The 19044-nt window shown below is 43.4% G+C and overlaps 1 protein-coding gene and 1 pseudogene across 1 annotated transcript; one reads left to right on the top strand and one right to left on the bottom strand.

Annotated features, from left to right (window-relative positions):
- The first annotated feature begins 8713 nt into the window (after positions 1-8713).
- Positions 8714-10119, top strand: LOC126027100 (epoxide hydrolase 1-like; annotated as a pseudogene).
- Positions 10120-15906: 5787 nt separating this feature from the next.
- Positions 15907-17782, bottom strand: MT4 (metallothionein 4). The gene is made up of 3 exons (XM_049786107.1): positions 17752-17782; positions 16437-16502; positions 15907-15998 (listed from the first exon to the last, which is right to left on the bottom strand). Exons 1-3 carry the CDS (start codon positions 17780-17782, stop codon positions 15907-15909), a joined length of 189 nt encoding a protein of 62 aa, XP_049642064.1.
- Between the last annotated feature and the right edge of the window lie 1262 nt (positions 17783-19044).

Below are 19044 nucleotides of genomic sequence, written 5' to 3'. Positions count from 1 at the left end.
AGGAGGAGGAGAAGAAAGAGAAGGAAATTGCCATAGAACAAACAGAAGCAAGCAGCAGGTAGGAGGACATTGGTGGTTGTAAATGTGCACCAGTGAAGAACGTTGAGCATTGTATGATTGCAACTCAATCATGAACAACTTTATAACTTTGTAATCTCATGGTGATTCAATTAAGGAATCTATTTACTTTTTTTTTTTTTTTTGTGGTTTTTGGGTCACACCCGGCAGTGCTCAGGGGTTACTCCTGGCTCCATGCTCAGAAATTGCTCCTGGCAGGCACAGGGGACCATATGGGACGCCGGGATTCGAACCGATGACCTTCTGCATGAAAGGCAAACACCTTACCTCCATGCTATCTCTCCGGCCCCTATTTACTTTTTTTTTAAAGGTGACCCGGTTGACCTCAGCAATGGTGCAGCCATCTTGATTCTTAGAGTTGACTACCTATTGGCCATGGATATAGTGAGTATTACCTGGAACAGAGCCTCCTCTACAAAAAAAAAAAAAAAAAAAAAAAAAAAAAAGGACAGAGGTGACCCTCAGCCTCATGAGGGAGGAGCTTAAAGAAGCAGACACTCTACCCTGAACAAAGCAGGAGCTCACACTGTGAATGAATGGTTGGGATTCAAGAACCACCCTGTTACGGAAGCTATGAATGTATGAAACCAGAGATCTGTGGCTTGGGGAAAGGGAAGATGAGGGACTATTGAGCATCACTTTAGATGGGGTATTAGGTGACTGTGTTTTCAGTACTGCTGAATTGCAGGGACCTTGACAGGGTAGCTGCTAGGGTCCCACAGCAGGAAGATAATAGGGGTTCTGAACTGCCACTTCCTTGAGAAATCACCTGAAATAAAGATCCATTCTCTTCCCTTTAGCCCTTTGCTTTCTCTTGTCCACACTTTCTTCCCCTCAAGAACCTAAATTCTGTGTTGAACATCCACTGACTTACTTTATCCCTTTATCAATTTTGTTTACTTATTTTGCACCCACAGGTGAAATCATCTAGTATTTATTCTTCTTCAATCTATTTCACTGTTCCCAATCTCCCTTAGTTTTCTTCATTTTGCTGCAAATGGTGAAATTTCATCTTCATGGTTGACTCATGTGTGTGTGTGTGTGTGTGTGTGTGTGTGTGTGTGTGTGTGTGTGTATACTGCATCTTTATCTAATCATTTGTCAAGGACATTTTATTTGTTTTTGTAGTTTTTATTTAGGTGTCAATTTAATTTCACTTCCTTTTTAATTTTTGGGGCCACACTTGGCAATACACAGGGGTTATTCCTGACTTTGTCCTCAGGAATTACTACTGGTGGACTTGGGAGACCCTATGGGATTCTGGGGGCCAAACCCAGGTCAGCCAGTTGCAAGACAAATGCCCTACCAACTGTACTATTGCTCAATCCCCCTAGTTTCACTTCCTTTGCCTTTGGAGTCAAGTCCCCAAAGACACTTAAATCATGAAATATGTCTATATATGCTAAAGATTTCAGGTTCTAATCCAGTTTGAATTCTTTCTTGTGTGGAGTTAGAGAGTAATGCAGTATAGTTCTTTTGCATAAGGCCATTCAGTTTTCTTAACACCATCTGTTGAAGAGAACACTAAAGTTCTTAAGAGCAACTGGCTTTTGTATTACACAGACTCACTCTAAATTACCACAGTTTTCTACAGCTATTGGATAGGGATAATTATACCCCTATCTCTTATGGTGAACATTAATTAAGAGTTTTCATGCAGATTGCCTAAAGCCTAATAAGGTGTGCTCTATAAAATTCTAATCATATCTCTCTTTAAAAGTCTTCTAGGATGTAGGGGCCGGAGTGATAGAGCAGTTGTAGGGCATTTGAATTGCATGCAAGTGATCCAGAATGGACCTCGGTTCAATCCTGGCATCCCAGATGATCCCCCAAGCCAGGAGCAATTTCTGAGCACATAGCCAGGCAGTGTCACAGGGTGTGGCCCAATATCCAAAAAAATAAATAAAATAAATAAAAATAAAAAAGTCTTCTAGGGGGCCAGAGAGATAGCACAGCAGTAAGGCATTTGCCTTGCCTGCAGCAGAGTTGAACAGATGGTGATTCAAATCAAGGCATCCTATATGGTCCCCTGTGTCTGCCAGGAACGACTTCTGAGTGCAGATCCAGGAGTAACCCCTTAGAACTGCCGGGTGTGACCCGAAAACAAAAAACAAAACAAAACAAAAAAGTCTTCTAGGATGTAAAACTAGCAAATGATGGATTCTGTCTCCAATTAACCCTCTCTCGTTCTCTTTCTTGCTTCCTCCCTCACCCACCCAACATTCACCTATCCTGGAAACTATATGTATACCCAAAATGGATACCCAAATCCAAGTCCTTCTGACCATATTAAAATCCCTGCTTAGAATGCCTGGCCCACAGTCCCCACCTGCTCCAATCCTACAGATACATGGATCCTGCTCACTGCAACCTTCCTCAGGAAGTCTCTCCTGAACTATGCTTATTGGATTTAACACTATTCTTCAGACCTTCTTTAGGATTTTTCTAGATTTCTACTTCTCTGGAAAGGTGTAACAGGATGACTAGAGTCTCCCCAACATACTCAGAAGTCATTAAAGGTGGGGATGAAGACAGATGATTCCTTCCTCTCCCCAGATCTGTGTGTATAAACAGCTCCTTACATCTTAAATGCCCTTTGAATGTTGAGTAAATAAAGAGAGCTGTAAGAGCTGAGAAAGTATAATATGGGGCTTTCATTTTGTGCAGAGTAGTAGGGTGGGGTGCCTCCAAGGCTAGATCTGGAAAAGGACTAGGTAGAATGAGGCATGTTTTTTCATGGAGTTATCCCGAGCTCCCTATCTGGCTGCTTTGCCTGGTGAATCATATTGTGGCTCATTTTTTCATTACAAATCCCAAATATTGATCAACCTCTGCCTTAATGCAGGAACAGACTTGAAACAGGCACAGAACTGAGCCAGACAAGTTGGTCCTCTCCTAGACTTCTCTGAGAGTCTAGATGAGGAGTTACTCAGTTCAAATTCAGCACATAATAAAATGAGTGCTTCTGAGAATATCTGTGAAATGCTAAACCCCAAACCTTCTCATGTAAACTTATCTCCCTTCTTTTACTTCCTCATTCTCTCCCACAACCCAGTAAACATTTTATTCTTTTCCTAAGACCCTGGCACTGTTAGCATCAAATTTCTCACAACTCATTTTTCTCCAGTGTTTCCCAACTACATGGGAAGTTGTTTTATCATAATGAGGGACTAAAGAGTGGAATTACTAGTATCTAATGAGACCAGAGAAGTTGATAAATGTCGTACAGCTACAGGATGACCCCACTGAATCCAAGGTTAGCTGATTGAAAGGGTCAGTAGTATCAAGGGTAAGAAAATCTACTTTACTATATCTCAGAATCCTTTTGAGATTTTTATTTTTCATATACATTTATGTTTATTATTATTTAGTGTATAAACACAGCACTGCACACATGCAGAGTATGAGCTCAACCATTGAGCTACATTCCTGGCCTCTAAAATTGAATTTTAGCAGCTCAATGAATAGGGAGAGAATGAGGGAATCAGATTGTTTTACCTTTAGTTCATTGCTTTGGAGCTGTTTCAGCTTTTGCCTAGTGAAAACAGGTCTATTTTAAGGACTCCAGGTTGTAGTCCTGTAATCTGGATGATGGTTTTGGGGGCTGAAATAGGAGAAAGTGAGAGTACTTTCTAGGCAATGGGACTAATGGGGCTAGAAGTGGAGTTTGGGGTGGTATTTGGTGAAGGGAGCAGTCATCCTTCCTATTGCAGTCATGTGGCCCAAATTTTCCAGGAGGGTTTCAAGTCCAAGTATTCAACCTTTTCCTCGAATTTAAAAGCAAATTAGATATCTCATATTTTTGCATTTTTCTATAAAATTAAAAAGAAAGGAGGGGCCAGAGAGATAGCATGGAGGTAAGGCATTTGCCTTTCATGCAGAAGGTCATTGATTCGAATTCCAGCTTCTCATATGGTCCCCCGAGCCTGCCAGGAGCGATTTCTGAGCATAGAGCCAGGAGTAACCCCTGAGTGCTGCCGGGTGTGACCCAAAAACCAAAAAAAAAAAAAAAAAGAAAAGAAAAGAAAAGAAAAGAAAGGATAAAAGAAAGAAGAAAGAAAGGGGCCAGGGGCCAAGTGGTCTCAGGTGCATTGGTGGAGAAAAAAAGGACAAAACTAAATATCTAAGACAAAGTCAACAATAGAATCAAGAGACCTAAACCTGAACAATCTAAACTTAAATGGATCTGTTATACTGGCAAGCCAAGCGGCAAAGGGTGGTGCTATAGGATGCACTCTGGGATCATTTGTGGAGAGAGGTCAACTCTGGTGATGGGACTGGCCCTGACTCACTGTATATCTGAAATTCAACTATGAAGGACTTTGTAGATCACAATGGCTTTAATAGAATAAAATTAAAACATAAATAAAAGTAAATTGTGCTCGCTTCAGCAGCACATATACTAAAATAAAAGTAAATTAAGGAATTAGAGTGATAGTACAGAGGGTCAAGTTGGCCTTGCAAACTTGCCAGGTTTAATCCCTGGTATTTCATCTAGTCCCCTGAGCACTGCCAGGAGTAATTCCTGATCCGGGAATAACCCTTGGATGTGGACCAAAACCATAAATAAATAAATAAATAAATAAATAAATAAATAAATAAATAAATAAATAAATAGAAGTAAATGAAGCAGAGCTGGGGATATGATGGGGAAAAAAAGCTGGAATGCAATAGCTCAAGTTCTATTCATAGGGTCATGTGATTTTCTAAGCAGTACCCAGTGTGGCTTAAAACAAAAATCAGTGAAAAAATTAATTCTGTTTATTTAGATCAATGGTCCTCAAACTACAGCCCGCAGGCCACATATTGTATTTATTCCCATTTTGTTTCTTCACTTCTAAATAAGATATATGCAGTGTGCATAGAAATTTGTTCATAATTTTTTGTTTTTACTATAATCTGGTCCTCCAACAGTCTGAAGGACAGTGAACTGGCACCCTGTTTAAAAAGTTTGACCCCCGGGGCCGGAGAGATAGCATGGAGGTAAGGCATTTGCCTTTCATGCAGGTGGTCATCGGTTTGAATCCCGGCGTCCCATATGGTCCCCCTGCCAGGAGCAATTTCTGAGTCTGGAGCCAGGAATAACCCCTGAGCACTGCCGGGTGTGACCCAAAAACCACAAAAAAAAAAAAAAAAGTTTGACCCCTGATTTAGATAAACTATGCTCGAGATTCAGAAATAACTAACTATAGGTTTCCTCTTTGATAATTATATACATATTTGGAAAACCTTAGAAAGTGCATATATAATTTTTTAAAATTAAAGAGAGAAGTCTACACTACATACTGCTTTATAAATGACTTCCCTTGTTTATTAGTAGATCATGAACATCTGTTTAAATATCACCTAGGCTTCATTTTTACAAGTTTATTTTAGCTGATTATTCCACACTTTATGTAAATAAGACCTTCTGAAACATTTTTGTTGTCTCCCAATTTTTACTATTTTAATCCATGCTGTGATCAACATCTTGGAAGCTTTTGTTTTGAAAGTATATATAACTTTATTATTTCCCCTCTAGTCCTTAAAAGTAGAATTTCTGATATAAAACACACATACATATAAATTTTTTTTGATATAAATTTTTTCTGATATAAAACGCACATACATATAAATTTTTTAAATGCTACATTAAACATACATTTTGGGAAAAATATAAAACAGAAAGAAAAGAGAAAATTCATCTTTTACCTATTTTGGCATATTTTTGGCATGTTTTATTTTTTTATTAATTAATTTTTTGACACACTCTGTGGTGCTCAGGGGTTACTCCTAATGCTGAGCACAGAAATCACTCTTGGCAGACTCGGAGGACCATATGGAATATGAGGATCAAACGCCCTCCCCGAAGTGCTATCACTCCAGCCCCCCTTTTGTTGGGGGTGGTGGTATATTTTATTTTCATATATTGTATATTGCACTTCATTTAACCATGGCCAATCTTTGTATTTGCTTCAGAGTCCTCTGAACTGATCATTCCTGTGAGGAACAACCTTCTAGACAGGACTAGAGTTGTTTCATCTTCCTACAATGGTCAACAACACTGAGACAAACCCTTTTCTGAGTGACTTTCCTCCTAATTTGCAGTGAATTCCTTAAAGAGATCTCCCTAGATGAATCGACTGGTTTAAGTGCAAAGAAAGGTAGGAAGGCTCTTAAGGTGAAAATATCCACATTCCTTTAAACACTTTATTATCTTTCTGGTAACTGCATATTGTTAAGACCTTCCCCACATGGTCTACTCAGTCTTGGTAACCTTATTCCAATTCATTCACTCAGAAAGTTCCAAACCTAATCTAGTCCAGACCCAATCTGGACTAGATGAGTCCTGTGGGAGAGCAGGGAAACATTTTTACAGCCTTCAGGATTCTTCAGAATCTAAATTAGAAAACTAATATGGAGAATTTACACAACTTCTAAAGTCAATGGGACATAGCATAAATTTATATTCTGTGCTAAGACATATGGAGTGTCATAGGAGAAAGAGGATGACTTCACGTGACCAAACCTTGTCTCTAGATGTAGGAACTGCCTTAAGAAAGGCAAAAGGCTAGGGGCCCAAGGGATGGTACATTAGGAAGGCCACTTGCCTTGACATGGCCAGATTGGTTTCAATCCCCAGCCCTGCCAAGATTGAGCTCTGAGACCACAGCCAGTAGTAAGCCCTGATGGATGTAGTCTAGAAAAAAAAAAAGTGAATGAACGAATAAAAATGGAAGAAGGGGGGCCGGGCGGTGGCGCTAGGGGTAAGGTGCCTGCCTTGCCTGCGCTAGCCTAGGACGGACCGCGGTTCGATCCCCCAGCTCCCCCGGAGTCCCATATGGTCCCCCAAGAAGCCAGGAGCAACTTCTGAGCTCATAGCCAGGAGTAACCCCTGAGCGTCACAGGGTGTGGCCCAAAAACCAAAAAAAAAAAAAAAATGGAAGAAGGAAGAAGGAAGGAAGGAAGGAAGGAAGGAAGGAAGGAAGGAAGGAAGGAAGGAAGGAAGGAAGGAAGGAAGGAAGGAAGGAAGGAAGGAAGGAAGGAAGGAAGGAAGGAAGGAAGGAGGGAAGGAAGGAGGGAGGGAAGGAGAGAAGGAAAGAAGGAGGGAAGGAAGAAAGAATACTAAATACTAAATTGTGTGTGTTTTCATATTCTCAGGCCTCACACTGCAAAGCAACAAAGAAGCTCTTCACCGCTGAGATAATAATCAGTAAGTCATAGTTAGGGTTTCACCTGAAGTCCACAGGACTTTAATTGGCCTTATTTCCACATACCCAGGTGACACATATTGGAAAATGTCTTACTCTAGACATCTTGGGAAAGTATCAGGTCTTTGGGGGAGACCCACCCTTAGGCTAAGCCTAAGTAGATGTGTGAAAAGGCTGGTGCAGTTCCCCCAGAAGAGGCTCCTACTTGAACATCTGCCTTTGGGCCTGGAGCACACCCTGCAGTCCATCTAAGGAATTTCCCCCTCCATCCAGAGACCTGGGCTTCTTTATTCCCTTGATCTCTGATCTCCGTCCAAGTTGGAATAGGACACAGGCAAGTGCAGAGCCTGTCATAGACTCCAGAGGACTCTATTGTCTCCTTGGCAACACTGCAACATAATCCATGATGTGTCAGCCTACTAACAAAGCACTTTCCTGCTCCAGGCATCTCTGCCGTGAGAAAGTTCTCGATTTCTTGACCTGAAATTGGTTTCCTAGGTGCTTCCTCCTGTTTCTCAATGGGCCCTCAGGGCCACATGCAACCAGTCTTCTCACTTTTTATTATCAACATTTTTCCCAGATCATCTTCTTCATGGATTTCAGGAGTCTCTCTCACCTGGATGTTCTCCCTGTATTTGGGAAGAGCCCCTCTCCACCCCCACTTCTCTGAGGGCCAGTCTTTTGGCTTATCAAATGAAAACAATGATTCAAATGCCATAGTCTCCTTGCAAAGATTTAAAACAAAGTCAGTAAAAATTCTAGCCCTGATGTTTGGCTCAGGAGGGTTGGCTGAGCCAAGACCTTTTCTGGATCCTGAAACCCAACCAAGGAATCTAGAGGAAACAAAGGGTAAAAGACAAAAGAACTGAGAGTGTGAGTGGGCAGGAATCCAACACAGATAAGACTTTGGTATTTTTCTGGAATACTGGGATGGTCATATCTCAGTTCAGATGGAAATGGTGAAGATGATCTGGTGGGGGGGAGGGACAGGAGAATGGTTAATTTTGTCTTAGTTTAGGGACTCAGACTGGGGGCACAGAGGAAGAAGGAGGGATAAAACCAGGACAGAAGGTACAACTACAGAATTGCCAGGTTGGCCTTCTTCACCTCTACTTAGGGTTACTGTTCTCTCCAGGCTGAGACAAGGAGATAGTCTGAAGAAATGGAATAACTAGAGCTTAGAGAATGAACCAATATCTAAAAGCAACTGCCTTGCAAGCATAAAACTTTAGTTCCAAAATACTAAAAATGAAGAGAGATAGTACAGGGATTACAGAGCTTGCCTTGCATAAAGCTGAGTTCGATCCATACCACCATGTGATCCCCTGAGATTAACAGTTTATGTAGACCTGGAGTCCCCTCCTCCTAAAATAAGTAAAAATTTCTTTAAAACCTCAGGTTGACTGCAGCTTGAGAGCTGGAGGGAAAGTGTCGCACTGGAGCCAGGAGCCGGGAGCCAACACTGAACCATGTTGCTGGAAATTCTCCTCACCGGTGTGCTGGGCTTTGCCATCTATTGATTTCTTTCCCCGGGGTTAAGAAGGAGGCATTGCCGATGGAGGATGGGTGGTGGGGGCCTAGAGTGAGGCACACAGACAAGGAGGACCAGAGCATCCGGCCCTTCAAGGTAGAAAAAACAGACCAAGAGATCAAGGATTTACATGAGAGGCTGGAGAAGATTCGCTTATCAAAGCCCCGCTGCTTGCTTCCACTATGGTTTTAACACCAATTATCTGAAGAAAGTCATTGCTTATTGGCAGAGCAAATTTGATTGGAAAAAGCAGGTGGAGATTCTCAACAAGTACCCACACTACAAGACCAAGATTGAAGGACTGGACATCCACTTTTCCATGTGAAGCCTCCCAACCCTTCTTCTGATTGTACCCCAAAACCCTTGCTGATGGTGCATGGCTGGACCGGCTCCTTCTACAAGTTCTATAAGATCATTCCTTTTTTGACAGACCCCAAGAGCCATGGCATGAGTGATGAGCTTTGAACTCATCTGTTTGAGGTCATCTGCCCATCTATTCCTGGCTACTGCTTCTCAGAGGCATCCTCCAAGAAGGGCATGAACTCAGTGGCCACCGCCAGGATCTTTTACAAGCTGATGAGGCATTTGGGCTTCCAGGAATTCTATGTTCAAGGCGGTGACTGGTGGGGGGGCCTGATTTGCACCAATATGGCCCAGCTGATACCCAAACATGTGAAAGGCCTGCATTTGAACATGGCTTTCAATTCCAAAAATATCCACTTCTTCACCCTTCCCTTGGCCTTATATTTCCCCGAAGCTTTTTGGCAACACAGAGACATGGAGCTGATGACCCCCTCCAAGAAGAAGTACTTTTACAACATCATGTGGGAAAGTGGCTACATACACATAGACACCGTGGGTTTTGCCTTGAATAACTGTCCTGTGGCTTTGGCTGCCTACATCCTACAGAAGTTCTCTACCTGGACCAATCCAGATTTCCTGGCCCTGGAAGACAGAGGACTGGATAGGAAGTTTTCCCTGGATGAGCTGCTGACCAACATCATGCTCTACTGGACCACGGCCTCCATCACCTTCTACAGGGAGAACCTGGGCCAGGGCATCATGACCCCAAAGCACAAGCATATGAAGGTCTATGTGCCTACGGGCTTTGCTGCCTTCCCCTTTGAGCTGCTGAACAGGCCTGAGAAGTGGGTGAGGGTCAAGTACCCGAAGCTCATCTCCTACTCCTACATGGCCCGTGGAGGCCACTTTCCTGACTTCAAGGAGTCGGAGTTGCTGGCCAGGGACAGCCGCACATTTGTGAGGCTGCTAGAGCGGCAGTGATCCTTCGAGGCTGCTCCTGTCACTGCTGCCCTGGAATTCCCTTTTTTTCTGAGGAATTAGTTGGCCCCACTCCTTGCCCATGCCTGTACTCTGTGTTTACCCCTGCACCCCACATATTAAGCAACATGGCTTTGATAATAAATGACTTTATTTGTAGGTATTAAAAATTAAAAAACAAAACAAAACCTCAAGTTAAAAATAAAAGACAAAACATGCCAGTGGTGTCCATAGCAACAACATTGTTCCTGGTGTAATGCTAGGAGTAAAAGGCATTGAGCTTCAGTGTGAGGTCTCATCCAGGCATGAGAAAATAAAACTCTTTACTGACACTTAGTGACTCCCAAGTTCATCCTTTTGGTAAAAAAAAAATGTGGCTGTATTAAAGTAACATGATGCCCCAGTTTGTTTCATTCCAAGGTTGTGCTTGAAATCACCAGGCCTCTGTGGCTTTCATGGCCCAACCACACCACAGATGAAGCCAGTGCTTGGCAGGCAGCCCTGCACCCTAAAAGGAGAGCTGAGACTTCATGTGGAGCAAGAACACAGGCAGAGGGAGGGAGAACTGGAGGTTGTGGCATAAAGCAACATGAAAAGGAATTCAAGATACAGGATAATGGGGTGCTTGGTCTAAGAAGCCATGGAACCAACCACAGAGAGCAATGAAAAGGGAAAACAGAAAGACATTGTCCAGAAGGAGAAAAAAGGCAATGACATTATTTTACAAAATAGCATGGGAGACAGGGACATAAAGAAATGACAGGAAAAGTGAAAGACCAGCAAGGAAATAGGAGCCCAATATTAAGCTAACTAAAATGTCTCCTAAGAGAACACGATCCTTCCCTTTCCTTAGTTCTCTAGCAAACAATATTTTCAGCACCGTGAGGCTGTAAAAGCTGCTTATTGCAAACATCATTTTAACCTATAACACTTGGAAAACTTTATCAGTGCACAGACTCTATGGGTTAGATTGCTTTTAGTCTCCTGTGGCTTACAAATGGGGGTTTCTTTACCCCTCTTCCAAGAAGATCAGACATTATCAGCCCACTTCCAAAATATTCCCAGGTCTCCAGAGCTGGAGAACTTGCTGAAGGAGGCAACTAAAAGCTAAAACTAATTACTCATTTTCTCATTTAGTTTTACTGAACTGTTAATTTCCTAAGCGTTTAACTAATTAATTTTATTAAATAGAAAATATTTCTTGGGGCTGAAGTGATAGTACAGTGGGTAGGGCATTTGCATTGCATTTGGCTGACCTGAGTTTGATCCCTAGCACCAGATAGATCCACCTAGCATCTTTAGGAATAATTCCTGAGTGCAGAATCTAGTAGTAATCCCCAAGCACAGCAGGGTGTGGTCCAAAAACCAAAATGCAAATAAATAAAATTACTCATATAATTAAGAATTCAACCTTGATCTAGTTGGTGGTGGCTGTATGTTTTCCCAAATTGCTTACTATTACAATACTTACATTTCTCAGTTGCTATGGGAAACTTGTGCAAATAGCATAAATACTCAAATATTCTGGAAACACAAATTAGAATACCCAATAAAGTGAGGAAAATGCATGTCTTACTAATAGAAAATTGTTCTGTATTTAGAGAATCTTTAATGCTTTTGGAGAAGAGGATTTGATGAGTTATTTGTTTTTCTTTCATTTCTATCACACAAATACTCCCTGGCTTCTAAAACCAGTATCTATCTCTGGTGATGGACAATCCACAAACCCTCTAGCACTCTGTAACTTTAAAAAAATTTTTTTATATTTTTTGAACCACACCCAGCAATATTTAGGAGTTGTGCTCAAGGCTCACTCCTGGCAGAATTCTGCGGACCCTATGGTAGTATCATGAATCCAACCCAGGTCAGTCACATGCAAGACAAGCACCCTGTTCATTATGTCTGTCTCAATCACTTTGAGCAGGCTTAATTTTTCAAGTCAGTTTTAGGCTTATATGAAAATTGGAAATAAAGGGCAGAGATGACCCTAGATCCAGCCCCACATGCATAAACTTCCTTATTACCTTCTCCCACCAAAGTGGCTTATTATAAATGCTGAGTCAGTCCCACCCAAAGACCTGTGCTTACTGAGGAAGCCCAGTATATGTGTTTAATAACACGTAGTCACCACCCCAGTACCATAAAGAATAGTTTCACTGCTGTAAACTCTCCTGAGTTTCCCTATTCATCCCTCCTGCTTCCCCAACTCCTGTGCACTATTATTCCTTTCATGGTCTCCAAAGTTTCACCTTTTCCACAATGTTATCTGGCTAGATCACACAGTACACCACCTTTTTATTTTGTATTCTTTCATTTGGTGATATACAATTCATATTCTTTCTTCAATTTATATTCATATTCTTTCATGCTTTAATAGTTCTTTTTGTTGTTATTGTTGCTTTGGTTTTTTTGGGGGGCCACACCCAGTGACACTCAGGGGTTACTCCTGGCTATGTGCTCAGAAATTGCTCCTGGCTTGGGGGACCATATGGGATGCCAGGGGATCAAACCGCAGTCTGCCCTAGGTTAGTGCATGCAAGGCAAACTCCCTACCACTTGCACCATCATTCCAGGCCCTAATAGTTCATTTTTTACAAGTTATGAATAGTTCTCCATTGTGTGACTGCACCATCATATATCCATTTTCCTACTGGAGGATGTCTTAGCTAATTTGAGGTTTGGACAATTGTAAATAAAGCTCTGATAGACACCCAAGTATTGGATTTTGTGTGGATATGTTTTTGACTGATGTAAGTATCAAGGAACATCGGTAGATTGTATAAAAGGTGTTATAAGGGTATTATATTTAGTTATGCAAAAGTTACTACTACCATTTTGCATTCCCACCAATCAGTGCAATTTGTTGTTGCTTTAAAGCTCCCCGGCATTAGGAATAATCAGTCTTCTGCATTCTGGTCTTTCTATTAGATGTGTTTTGGTTTTTCATTGTTTTATGTTGCATTTTCCTAGTGAAAAGATATAAAGCATCAGTTCATATGACTATTTGCATCTGTATAGTCTGTGTCTTTTAAGGTTTTTGATTCTTTTTTGTTCGTTTTGACATTAGAAGGTGAATTAGAGAAGTGGACAGTGTTAAAAACTAGAGCTGTTTAGAACTGTTTGATCAGGGGCCTGAGCAATAGCAACACAGGTAGAGTTTTTGCCTTGATGCAGCCAGTCATGGTTCATTCCCCAGCATCCCATATGGTCCCCCAAACCTGCCAGGAGTAATTTCTGAGTAAAAAGTTAGAAGTGACCCCTGAGTGCCACCAGGTGTGGCAAAAACAAAGACAAAACATTAGGCAAAATAACAGACATGGATTGCCTCTTGGCCTTTAAGTTAGATCAAGTGCAAGAAACCAGATCAGGACTGTGGGAGGACCTTATGCATTCTTTTTATTTATTTGTTTTATTGTTTTGGTTTGAGGGCCACATTAGACAGTACTCAGTGGCTCTGCACTCAGGAATCACTCTTGGAGGGCTCAGAGGACCATATAGGATGCCAGGGAACAAACTTGGGTTGGTTGCATGCAAGGAAAGTGTCCTCCACACTATTATGCTGGCCATAAAGAAGCACTTTTTTGGGAGAGGTCAGATCCTATGGTACTCAGGGGTTACTCCTAGCTCAGCACTCAGAAATTACTCCTGGGGCCCGGAGAGATAGCACAGCGGTGTTTGCCTTGCAAGCAGCTGATCCAGGACCAAAGGTGGTTGGTTCGAATCCCGGTGTCCCATATGGTCCCCTGTGCCTGCCAGGAGCTATTTCTGAGCAGATAGCCAGGAGTAACCCCTGAGCACCACCGGGTGTGGCCCAAAAACCAAAAAAAAAAAAAAAAAAAAAAAAAAGAAAAAAAGAAATTACTCCTGGCAGGCTCAGGGGATCATAGGGAATGCTGGGTATCAAACCTGGGTTGGCTGCGTGCAAGACAAATATCCTACCTGCTATGCTATTACTCCAGCCCCAAGAAGCATGTTCTTTTTTTTTTTTCAAATAACATTTATTTATTGATTGATGATTGATTTATTGGTTGATTTTTGGGCCACACCCAGCAGTACTCAGGGGTTACTTATGGCTTCTGCACTCAGAAATCACTCCCAGCAGGCTGGGGGACCATATGGGATACTGGAAATCTAACCGGGTTCCTCCCGAGTCAGACGCATGTAAGACAAAAGCCCTATCACTGTGCTATCTCTTCAGCTCCCCCAAGAAGCTCCTTCAATGATTCCCTAATCTGTTGCTTGTCCATAAAACTCTATGTAGTTCTTTCAAATTTGAATGATTTGAATGATAATCTAGCTTATGGGGCCGGAGAGATAGCATGAAGGTAAAGCATTTGCCTTGCATGCAGAAGGTCAGTGGTTCGAATCCCCACATCCCATCTGGTCCCCTGAGCCTGCCAGGAGTGACTTCTGAGCATAGAGCCAGGAGTAACCCCTGAGCACAGCCAGGTGTGATCCCCCAAAAGTTTTTGTTTTATCAGAAAATTAACTATATTGGGGAAAATGCCAAGGTTCTCAGAATATATGCCACTATATTCATATGTAAGTGTGTGTGTGTGTGTGTGTGTGTGTGTGAGAGAGAGAGAGAAAGAGAGAGAGAGAGAGAAAGAGAGAGAAAGAAAGAGAGAGAGACTATATGTTGCATGAATTAAGCACATTCTTGAAAGTTTACACAAGCAAAGTTACAGAAGCTATTTGGGGTACTATATGCTTCTATTTTTTTTTCTGTTTTGCACATTCTGTATTTTCTGTACATTTTTTGATTTGAACTTATTTGTTTTAAATATTGACGATTTCTCCACACAGTCACCTGCTAGCAGGACTTTTACATGATTGAAAGAAAGCACGGAAGTGGCATGCTCTGCACAGGCTGAGGCATGCAAGCGCTGTGTCATGGTAGCTACTACCATTAGCCTCAAATTCAGTTGCCTTTGAGCTATTATAGTGAAAGCTCTGCCACTCGAGGCTGAATTAAGCCTGCTTCTCTGCACATTCATTTTGGTGAAATATGAAGATTTCAATCTACAATATCAGTTTCTCCTGGATTGTGTCTGCCCAATCTCCATGCCTGAAGGTTCCTCCAAGGGGCAGCTAAAAATAAAAATAAAACCTAAAAGGGTCAGCCTTGGCACTTCCTTATATCCAGACAACCACCTACCTATACCTTCAACACCACAATTGCATACAGAGGCGTTCTGGGCCAACAGCATGCCTCCAGGCAGCTTGGCTAAGATTGTTCCCAGAGCAAAGCCTGAGCAAGCAGTTTTCTCCCTTGACATCCCAGGACGCTAGAGAATGGCGAGTGGAGGTTGGGAAGGAAGAAAGCTAATAGCTAATATAAGCAAGTTAATGAGCAGTTGCAGGGGGTAATTGGAGCAATGCCAGGAGTCTGGAGCTTCTGAGGGGCAGTATAGAATCCTCAGATCGAGCCAACAGGAAGGGTAAAGATGTGGAGATGTAGAGATTCTCCTGTGACTGCTATTTGACATCCAGTGCCACTCCCTGGGCAGAGTTGCTCCATTACCCCTGAGCTACCCTGGGTGTGGAGCAAGCAAAAGGCCCCAGACCACTCCCAGGATCTATGGTTAGCTGCCACCTACAGAAGCTATGCCAGAGCCAGCCCTGTTTGATTCTGCCAGGTTAAATACGGCTCAGACTGAATCAACTCAGCCATAGACAACCACGAGTGAAAATTTATTGCTCCAAACACTCCAAAAATACACGTATCACTGGCCCACATGTGGGCTCACATATAAAAAGCTCAACCTATTGTACAACTGTTCCTGCTTCTCCACAAACGCTCCTCACAGACGTCACCAGCCAACCTCAGGGGCAGCAGCTACACTTGTCCGAACCTCCTTTGCAGATGCAGCCACCGGCACACTTGGCACAGCCCGGAGGGCAGCAGGGACAGCAGCCTAAGAGGATTAAAAGAGAGACACAGGATTTGGATCAGTGTTCCCTTCCTCCCAATTTACTCCTACCTCCTGGAAGAAATAGGGGGCTTCTGTTCCCCCCCGGGAGGTTGTGGGAGGTTTAAACTGAGTGTGGCTCCAGGTTACTGAGAGCTCATCAGAGGCCTAGGGAAAAAGGATGTGTCCCAGGTCATTGCATAGATCCCAGACTCAAACCCAGGGCCAGTTACTGCAGGCCAGACCTTCCCTTTTCAGAACCTTCTCTCAACCTCCTTCCTATTCCTGATACTGAGGTGACTCTGTCCACCCCAACCCCCAAAGGGGTGTTAAAGCTCTGAGATGTGCAGCATTCACTCCAATCCCTCCCCAATGGACGAAGGGAATCCAAAACCTTCATCACTCCCTCTGCAGAGTGTATGGGCACGCAGTCACCATACTCACTTTTCCGACATGTTTTGCAGCTGCAAGTGGTGCATTTGCAGTTGTCTCCGCAAATGCAGATCCCACCTGGAAGAAATGAGAGAGAACACAGCTGAGGCTGGGCCAGGCTGGGACTCCAGGAGCAGGGTTCTGAGCTCTCCTGGGGAAGCCTATGGACAATGCAGTAAGGATGGTCCTTTCGATGGATACCAGACACTGTCCATGGGCAGATGCTGGTGTAGCTGAACCAGCTCCAGAGTAATGGGACTTGCCAGGATCTGCAACCCCACCCTTGAGAGATTCTGATCTTTAAGTCTGGTGGAAGAAGGGAATCAGCATCTTATAGAGGTCCCATGCAGCAGTGTTCAGTGGCGCTGGTGGTTGAGCGAGGGCCAGGCATGTAGCAGCATATGCTCTACTATGGATAGAGCCATAGTTCTGGATTGGAATCAGCATTTTGAAATAACAGTCTCAATGGCTTTGATCTACCATCTGGTTGACAAACCTCAATTCACACCAGCTTCTCCAAACCCAATTGCCTAAGCCCTTGTGCCCGCCTCTCCTTTTCAAGGCCAGGTGGACACCCTGAATGGATAGGGAAAAATGGAAGAGGACAGGATTAGGCTCAAAGTGGAACACCGCCTCTTCAAAAATCAAAATCTATCTACACTGGAAATCCACTCATCTGGGGTCAGGGTACTGACTGAGTGGTCAATGACCGATCTGCATGCAGGACACCTGGACTCAATTCCTAGCACTGAAAAAAAAAACTTCTTGTATTTTTAAGTTTCAAAAAGCTGGAAGCCTCTGATTTTTTGTCAGTTTGGGATATAGATATGTCTTTTTAAGGATCAGGGAGGCAGGTAAAGCTTCTTGCTTTCTTTTTGGAGGCCCAAACCCAGACTGGCTCTCCCCCACAAATCTCCCTCTGGTCTGCATGCTTGTGGAATTCAGCAACAGATTAGAGACCAATAACTGCCTTGAGATCAGCAAGGGCTCAATGAATTCATGCTGGGAGGTAGGCAGCTAGGGAGGAGTAAACTGAGTTTACAGGAGAGGAAACTGAGGCCCAAATAACACATGTCAAGAGTAAATGGTAGCCATGGACCAAAACCAGATTGCCAGATTCTGGGCCTGAGTCCTTTCCAATAGTCATCCTTAAATCAGGTCATTCTGATCCATTAGGCTGGGGGCCAGCTGAGGGTGGAAAAGCCCCTGAGACCTCCAGTCAGAGGTAAGCCCTGGGGTGGGTTAGTTGGAGGAAAAGAAGCATTTCTTAGTCTGCCAGGCTTTCCAGTGCAGGTCCCGGAGGCCAGATGGATGGGCCCTTACTCACCAGACATACAGGTGCACTCTCCGGGGTCCATGGTGCTGACAGACAAGAAGTTTCAAGTTGTTACGGCTGGGGTTGGAAGGCTGAATAAGCAGCTCCGGAGACTCAATATTTATAGCCTCCATGGAGGTGTAAACTTGGTCTGACACCACCTCTCCCTGGGGCCAGACGCCCTGCACACGGCCTGGCTGACGCAGAATTTGGGGGTGGGGAAGCAGGAGGGCAGAGACCAGAAAGAGTTGCTCCAGTCAACCCAGAGGCTTCTTTCATGGGTGCAGCTCTCCCCCCACAACACACCCTCCTGCCAAAGGGTTGGGGAGTCAGGCTCAGGGTCAGGTTCAAATGGCACTTTCGGAGTTCACCCTGATAGATATCTATCAGCTCCACAAGCCCAGACATGCTATTCTTTCTATTCTCCTGACATGGGGCTGCCCGTTCCTTCCTTTTCCTGGTTGACTACAAGCACCTAACCATTGTCAGAAGGGGTCCCTCTCTTAGATCCCAACCTTTAGATGTCCTCAGCTTGTCCCTCCTTCCACATTGGGGAATGGAAAATCTAGAAGATGCCTCTTCTGCCCCCCACCAGCCTGAAATCTCCCCTTTTAGACCATCCTTGGAGCATCTAGGAATTTTAAGTTAAGTCAGTCCAAACCCACTTTTCCCCAAAGATGTGCTCAGAGCTCCTGTCTAGATTCTCAAAGTCTTTGTCTATTGGACTCTGCACAGAATTGGATTGGGGGGCTGAGCGCCCCAGAAGGTATGTGAAAAGGCCTCTCACAGTGAGGGATGGGAAGGAAAGGGGGCCAGAGTTTGGGGGTGGGAGCTAGGGAACAATCTTCTGTGTGGGTCATGCATGTAAAATTAACACTATAGGTTTTTTTGTTTTTGGTTTTTGGGCCACACCCGATGATGCTCAGGGGTTACTCCTGGCTATGCACTCAGAGTCTCTCCTGGCTTGGGGGACCATATGGGACCCTGGGGGATTGAACCACGGTCCATCCTAGGTCAGCCCTGTGCAAGGCAAATGCCCTACCACTGTGCCACTGATCTGGTCCCAACACTATAGGTTTTTATGAGGGACTCTTTGTCCACGTGAGAGAATAGAAAGCATTTTTATTTGAGAATTTCTAACTTTCTGATATTTTAACCACCTGGTACTTGGACCTCCAGGCACACTTTTGCTCTGCCCCTAAACATTAGGAGGACTTGTTACTAGCCTCACCCACTCTTGCCCTTTCTTTTTTTTTTTTTTTTTTTTTTTTTTTTTTTTTTTTTTTTTTTTTGTGGTTTTTGGGT

This window comes from Suncus etruscus, chromosome 14 (assembly GCF_024139225.1).
Source record: "Suncus etruscus isolate mSunEtr1 chromosome 14, mSunEtr1.pri.cur, whole genome shotgun sequence".
Lineage (NCBI taxonomy): Eukaryota > Metazoa > Chordata > Mammalia > Eulipotyphla > Soricidae > Suncus > Suncus etruscus.
The sequence above is the reverse complement of the archived record's forward strand: the minus strand, read 5'-3'. Positions and strand labels throughout refer to the sequence as shown.

Excerpts from the sequence above, each read along its gene's own strand:
- MT4 (XM_049786107.1), bottom strand. The coding sequence starts at position 17,782 with ATGGACCCCGGAGAGTGCACCTGTATGTCTG. Across the intron at positions 16,503-17,751 it reads AGAGTGCACCTGTATGTCTG|GTGGGATCTGCATTTGCGGA; the intron begins GTGAGTAAGGGC and ends CATTTCTTCCAG. Across the intron at positions 15,999-16,436 it reads CTGCAAAACATGTCGGAAAA|GCTGCTGTCCCTGCTGCCCT; the intron begins GTGAGTATGGTG and ends TAATCCTCTTAG.